The sequence below is a fragment of the Geospiza fortis genome, unplaced genomic scaffold (genome assembly GCF_000277835.1).
Source record: "Geospiza fortis unplaced genomic scaffold, GeoFor_1.0 scaffold55, whole genome shotgun sequence".
Classification (NCBI taxonomy): Eukaryota; Metazoa; Chordata; class Aves; order Passeriformes; family Thraupidae; genus Geospiza; species Geospiza fortis.
The window spans coordinates 7,172,349-7,179,716 of NW_005054308.1; the positions used below are offsets into that span (position 1 = coordinate 7,172,349).

At 44.2% G+C, this 7,368-nt stretch overlaps 1 protein-coding gene across 1 annotated transcript in view; it reads left to right on the top strand.

Annotated features, from left to right (window-relative positions):
• Window positions 1-2,838: 2,838 nt before the first annotated feature.
• GALNT10 (polypeptide N-acetylgalactosaminyltransferase 10) overlaps window positions 2,839-7,368 on the top strand; it is a 39,236-nt gene continuing 34,706 nt past the window's right edge. The window contains 3 exon segments of the mRNA XM_031055277.1: window positions 2,839-2,958; window positions 3,824-3,962; window positions 7,284-7,366. Coding sequence (XP_030911137.1) covers window positions 3,853-3,962; window positions 7,284-7,366 — 193 coding nt within the window. The 5' untranslated portion in view covers window positions 2,839-2,958; window positions 3,824-3,852.

Sequence of the window (7,368 nt, forward strand, 5' to 3'; positions counted from 1 at the left end):
CAGCACTCCAGGATCAATAACTCTCACTCTGTGCCCCTCTGAAGTCCCACACTGCAGTTCAGAGAGGTCTGAATAACTGATGCTTGTGCTTCATGGTTTTCCCTCTTGCTTAATTTAAAGTTTACAAATTACTGACATGTGTGGCCCTGACAGGGTTAGCTTAACCCAGCTCACAGATGCTTTTGTGTGTAAATTTATCTGGGACTGAGAGAAATACATCTATGTGCTTGACTTTCTACTGTCTATGTGTCTGGTTGGTGCAGTGGGTAATGCAGTGGCAGTCTCTGATTTTATTTTTTTCCCTGTTTTTGTTTTGCTTTATTTTCACAGCCCTGGAGGATGGTGTGCTGCTGCCTGCTTTCCTTCTATCTCAGGGTTTAAATTGCTTGCATTAGGTTGTTGCTTGCTCTGAGGATGTTTACATGCACATTGCTGACCCCTCTGAAGAATGGCTTGAAGCTGTGCAGAAAATTTACTTCCCTGTACACATTATCCTACACTGAGCACACAAACACAAGGACCAGTCCAGCCCAGAGCCTGGGGCTGCACACACTGAGCAGGGATGGCTGTGAGTGCTTTTTAATGGCTTTTAGGCTGCTGCTGTGCTGGGACAGCTGTGTGAGGGCGAGAGATGCCCCTCCTGACCCAGCCCAGTGCTGTGGCCTCCCTCAGAGGGCTCTGGAGATGTTGGTGTCAATCCTTTGGGGTGTATTTCCAGCTTCTCTCCTGGGAGCTGTTGTGGAGGACAGCTCCAGACCCATCCCATGTGCATTTCAGTGTGTTTCAGAAGGAATATGTCCTGGTTGTGTCCCAGCTGGCAGCTCACCCCCGCCGTGGGGTGCGGGTGAGAACTGGCAGAGTTAGAAGTGAGAAAACTCCTGGGTTGAGAGAAAGAGTTTAAAAAGTAAAGCAAAAACCCCACAAAGCAAAACAAACCAGAGATTCCATTCCTTACCAAGGGCAGGCAGGTGTTCAGACTTCCCCAGGAAAGCAGGGAAGGTAAATGTCATCACTCCAAAAACCCTGCTTCCTCCTCCTTCCCCCAGCTTTATGTACTGAGTGTGACGCCACATGGTTGGGATGTCCCTGGGCACAGCTGTCCTGCCTGTGTCCCCTCCCAGGCACTGCCACCTTCCTCTCTGAGGACAAAGCAAAAAAGCCTTGACTCTGGCTAGACCCTGCTCAGCAGCTACAAAAACATCCCTGTTTTATCAACACTTTCCAGCACAAAGCCAAGTCACAGCCCCATAGCGGCTCCTGTGGAGAAAATTAACTCTACCCTTGCCAAAACCAGCACAGAGAGCAGTCCCCATGGGTGCCTGCAGCAGCGGACAGGGGATGTTTTCAGAGGGAAGGGAGGTGCCTCTGCAATTCTAATTTTAAGTTACCCAAGTCTCAGAAAGAGATGAGATTTAAGCCCCCTTAGCAATGCTCTGTCAGGTTGGATTTTGCTGTTTGCTGGTGGGTCTGAGTTTTCTGTTTTTCTCCACGTTGCCTCCATTCCCTGCTCACTTTGTCTGGGTTTGATTTGGGATGCAGTGGGTGTTGTGAAGTTCAGGGTTGCACTGTGTGTTCTTCCTTCTGCATCCAGTCCCTGGACACTCTGGCCATGCTCTCCTCTGCAGGGCTGGGTGGGGTTTCCACAGTAACTGCTTTCAAGGGATTTTCACATGTTTAATCCTAGCAAATGGCAGGAGGGACAGTGGCATTGTCAGTGATTCTCCTGGTGTGTGCTTTCAGTCCAGAACACGATAAACAAGAGACAAAAGAGACCTAAAATATAAAAATTTCAGACCTGCCAGTTGTTCCTGTGCCCATTATGATCCTTGTGCAGGAGGCTAGTGCTCAGAAAGTTGGCAAAACTCTCCTGGCAAGGAGGTGCTCTGGTCTGGGAGAGCTTTCCAGGACTTTTCCTGGCAGAGGAGGATTCTGGTCAGTGAGCTGGCCTGGCAAAGAATTGCTCTTGTAAAACAGAGGCAAAAATTTCACAGCATGGCAATGTGCTCTGGTGTGGGTTATTTAGTGGGAATGATTAGAAGGGGTGGCATTATCACCAGGCAGGAATTTGCAGGAGAACAGTGGTGTTTAATGGAACAGCTGGAGAACCACAAGGCAGGTTAAGCAAATTAGTTTGATATTTATGTTTGGTGAGTTCAGGTGAGCCCTTCCATGACAGGAGTGTGTGGTTTTTCAGCTCAGCTGCTCTGGGGCTGCACTTGCCTTCCCCTGCATGATGTGAATCAATAGCAGGCTTTTGCAGTGCCTCTCATGACTCCTCTTCAGCAAATGTGAGTCTCCATCCTGAGCAGTTAGAGGTGAGCTGGAGACATTGGATTTCTGGGGATCTTCATTTGCTGCCTTGTTTTCAAAGCACCCATGGCTTGAATTTCAGTAACAACATAATGAAATAGAATCTCTAATTGGGTTCAGCAGCAAGAGTCTTAATAAATGACCTTTTAAATCTTATTTTGATTTTATTCAGGTGTGGAAGTGTCTCATTAATAATGATCCTGCAGTAGGTCTCCCAATACATCCTATTTAATTAACAAAAAGGCTGTAAGATGTATTGGAGGTTTTCAAAATGAAAATGGGAGTTTTTAATAGATTCTCTGATTAAGAAACAATGTTCTGCATATGTGATGGTGCCTGGAAAAATATCACTTAACAGACAGATAAAGTTCTGAGACAAGCAAAACTCACTTCTTCCCTTCACCGCTTTCAGGCTAAAAGCCACTTGCCTGTGATGATCTTACCTTAAGGGAGATGTTTAATTTCCTCTTACAGGAAGGGGAGGCTGCTGTGGAAAGGTTTCATTTGTTGTGTATTTATTATATATCCAATTTTTTGTTTAAAAGGCGCCATATGTGAGGCAAAAAAAAGACCCTTACTTTGCTGATGGACAAAGGAAAAAGGACTGGCACAACAAAGAAGCCATAAGGAGGGACTCAGAGCGTGTAGGTATGTAAGATTGCTATAAAAATGTTTTAATACAGATTGTAACTTCGATTTTATTTGGTAGGCTGAGTGTAGAACAACATGTTCAACTTTAGGGTCAAGGTGATGTTCTTGACATGATGCAGCATTAAAGCCAATTCATCTGTTAATCTTTTAACTGTGTTAATCCCAGTTAAATTCCTTTTTCCTCGACTCCACAATAACTGTTTTGAGGTGTGAATGTATCACTTAAATCTTGGTGGTTTTACGACAGGTGGAGAATTGATTTTTAAAAAAACTTACTCCCCTCCCTCAAAAAAGTGTGCATGTACCTCTCCCAAAAAAAGGGGAAATCCAGAAAGGAAGAATAAGGAAAATGTTCTGGACTGTAACAGTCATGCAAGTCCATTCCATAATTCTGGGGTTTGTCTTGCATTACAAATAAGGCCCATTTTCAATGTCACAGCTTTACACTGATGTGTTTGCAAGGGCTCTGCCCCTCCGTGCAAGAGCATAAATCCATCTGTGCTGAGAATTCCAACAGTGCTGAGATACTCAAACCACATGGATTCTTCCCACTGTGAAACAAAAGGCATTCTGGGGATCTTCCACAGCGTTGCCAAAACCCCTTCATCTGTTTCTGGTGTTAGGAGGAAGATTTTTACCTTGGATTTGCACAGCTGAGTGGTTTCTAGCAAAACTGCTTATCAGATAAAATTGTTAAATTGACATGGTTGACCTGGTGCTAAATGACACAGAGCACAAAACTCATAAAGTAATGTTCAAAGAACTCTTAAGATGCTCTTTTTTCTGCTGTATGGATTGGTTTCTGGCCCGTTAAGCACTAATTAGCAGCAATGATCTGTATTTACTTTCTGTCTATCCACAGGAAATGGAGAACAGGGAAAACCTTACCCAATGACTGATGCAGAGCGAGTGGACCAGGCATACAGGGAAAATGGCTTTAATATCTTTGTGAGTGATAAAATTTCTCTGAATCGTTCCCTTCCAGACATCAGGCATCCAAAGTGAGTATACAGTTTGCATTTCTAGGAGTGAAGCTTTGCAAGCCCTAAATTACCACCTCTACAGGAATGTGTTCTTTTTTATGATGGACTCTTGTACCTTTGTTCATAAAATCCAGTCTTTGCACAGCTGGGTCCTGGTATTTCCTTAATAAAGGACAGTGTACAGTAATTTCAGTGGGAAATAGAAGAGATCAAATGTGGGCGAAAAAATCGTTTTTTGATTTCAAAAGACTTAAAATTACCACAAACTTGCAACCCTGCTCATAAGAAATCTTTAATGTAACCCTGAGGTTCCACTTATGTTGGCCACTAGCTGGAAATGACTGTGGAATGCTCAGGAGCAGAAAAAGATGTGAGCAGCTTCACTCAGCTATGTATGAAGAGTTTTACCAGGTTTATGGATTATTTTTGTGGACATCTTCCTCATAAAAGCAGCCTCATCAGGGTTTACAAGTAGAAACAAGTTCCAGTTGAATATTGACTTTAGAGTTCATCTGGTTTTGGACATTATGCTGTATAGGATGGTGTTGAACTGGATTTTGGTCAAGCCAGAAGTTTTTTTCTCTTGCAAAAGTGCATCAGTTATGGTTTAGCCCTTGTTTATACAAAGCTGAGAGGTTTTTAAATTCTGTTTGTGAGATTTGTAATCTGAAAGCATTGTTAGACATCTGAATCTAAGATTGTTTTGTGTAAAGCTGTGTTTATCACAACTTAGTAAATCTGCATTCAACATCTACTTTATTCACAAGATACAAGTTCCAGAAGTCAGGTTTTATAATTTGTTAACTGCACAATTGAAATAATACCTCTTCAGCTGTCACAGCAAACTAATCAAATACACTGGCTTGACACTTTTTCTCAATATAAACGCATAAAAAAGGTAGTGAGTGTAGCTCCATAAATATTTTAGGCATTCAGCTGAAATGTTTAAACATGGAGATAAATCAGGTAACTGAAGATGTTTGTGGATCAGCCCATGCTCAAGTTCTAGGAAACACATTTTGAGTTTACTAATCTAAATTCTACCTGACCTCCATTTACAGGGTCTGCCTTGGGCTCTGGGAACTTAAACATCAGATAATGCCAGTATTTTGTTATCTGAGGGTTTAATGTGTTGCCTCACATGCTCCAGTGTTTCCTGAAATTGCCAACTCAGTGTTGCTAATTCTGCTATTTAAACTTTTGTAAAATGTGAAACTTCTAACTCCAGCCCCAGATAAAATTAATAAGTGAAGTGAAGGGACACCAACGACTTTGCATGTGATTAATGGTGCTGCTGCAGTGATTTGCTTGACAAATCCTTTCCCCCAGCACAGCAAACTGTAATTGTGGGGGCCTTGAGGAGTGGATGAACAGCATGTGCCTAATGGTGCTGGGATTAGCTGAGCTGGGTTACCCATGGTGGGGATGTGCAGAGAAGGAATTCAGGACTGGAAGGATCTGCTGTGCATTCTCTGTGCCCATTAAAAAAGAAGTACATGAAATGGTATGGTTTGTGTTACTGGAGAGGCTGAGGAGGGCAGTTTATAGCAAAGTTAGGCTGAGACCTAGCCATAAAGGTACAAGTCCATAAAGAGTATTGCAGAAAGAAGGGGGCTGTGGTTTAGAGCCCCTTACATGCAGTGAGGAGTGTGAGCAGAAGGTGTGCTGGGGAAAATGCATCATCTGCCTTGCCCTGAGCTTTGGGGCCATAGCTGGGCTTCTCCCCAACAGCTGTCCTGGCTGGGGAAGGGCAGAGAAGCAGCTGATGTGTGAGATGGTTTGTGTGGACTTTAATATACCAAACAGTGTGTCTGCTTTCTGCTAATTGTGGGACTCAGGGAGCTGGGGCACAGCATGTGCTGGATCTGCCTGGTGCACACATACAATTGTTTGTTTCAACAGTCATGTCCTCCCCTGATAACAGTTCCTTTAGGCTCCTCTAGGGTTTTTAAAATTAAATACTAATTTTGCAGGTCTTGTAAAGCAATTGTAGATACAGTAGCTGGAGGGAAGCAATTTCTCTCCATGCTTAATGGTTACACTTAATAGCTAAAGTTTTCCACTTGTTTAAGTTAGCCAGAAAATGAGGATTCCAGTGTAAGAAGAGTTAGAAACAATTCAAGGGCTCTTGGTTCGTATTGGAACAGAACTGTTGCTAGTAGCTGTTGGAAGAAGGTTAAGGTGGCAATGCCAAGGGCTGGATGAAAGCAGTCCCTGCAGCTTCAGTTTGCATCTTGCATCTGTGCATTGCAGCCACAGCCTGCAGGCTCTTGGCAGCACCCCAGGACAATTCATTACACCCAGAATAAGTTACTGTCCTCTCACACAGGCACCAGAGTAACTTCCTGTAGGCACAGATGTATTGAGCTTGTATAACATAGGTACATCCTTCTCAGTGCCCTGGGAAAGGTACCAGGATAAAGCTGCTGCTGCCAGAGCTGCTCTCATCCCTGTCTGTCCTTCCGGGGGCCAGGGCAGGGAATTGCTGCCTGTGTGCATGGAAATGTGCACAGTGACAGCCTCCAGGGCAGGGCACAGCAGCCTGGGGGCTGTGCAAGGGACAGGGAGCAGAGTGGGACCTGCCTGTCCTGCTCCTGGGCACAGGGCAGCTTGTTCATGGTATCCCCACACGCCTCCATTCCCACAGCACACACTGGTGTGTTCTGGGCACAGGGGGCTCCAGGGATGGAATAGATTTTTGGCCCCTACTGAAGAGCTACTGAGTGGTTTTTAACTACAGTGGGTCACTGTGTGGCCTTAGAGGTTACCTGTTTAACCAGGTGTAAAGTGCACTTATGGCCACGCCTGCAGGAAAGTAAACACTGCACTTCATACTGCGGAATTTTATTTATGAAACTGCCTTGAAACCAACCAACCCTACAAGGCAAGAGTTTGTTACCCCTATTTCAAAATCAGGAAAATTAATGCACTCTGCGTTATTTTGAGGAGTAAAGAAGTTTACTAAGTTTATTTTACTTTACTAAGTTCCTTGCTGGTAATTAATATGGAAGTGCTGGTGTGTTTTGGTGTGCCTGGTGGGTTCTGGCAGCACCTTTTGACTTGCTCTGTGTGTGTCCAGCTGCAAGAACAAGCTGTACCTGGAGAAGCTGCCCAACACCAGTGTGATAATCCCATTCCACAAGAGTTTATTACCCCTTTTTCAAAATCAAGAGAATTAATGCACTCTGCATCATTTTGAGGAGTAAAGAAGTTCACTAAATCTATTTTATTAAGTTGCTTGCTGGTAATTAATACGGAAGCGCTGGTGTGTTTTGGGTGTGTTTTGGTGTGCCTGGTGGGTTCTGGCAGCACCTTTTGACTTGCTCTGTGTGTGTCCAGCTGCAAGAACAAGCTGTACCTGGAGAAGCTGCCCAACACCAGTGTGATAATCCCATTCCACAATGAGGGCTGGTCCTCCCTGCTG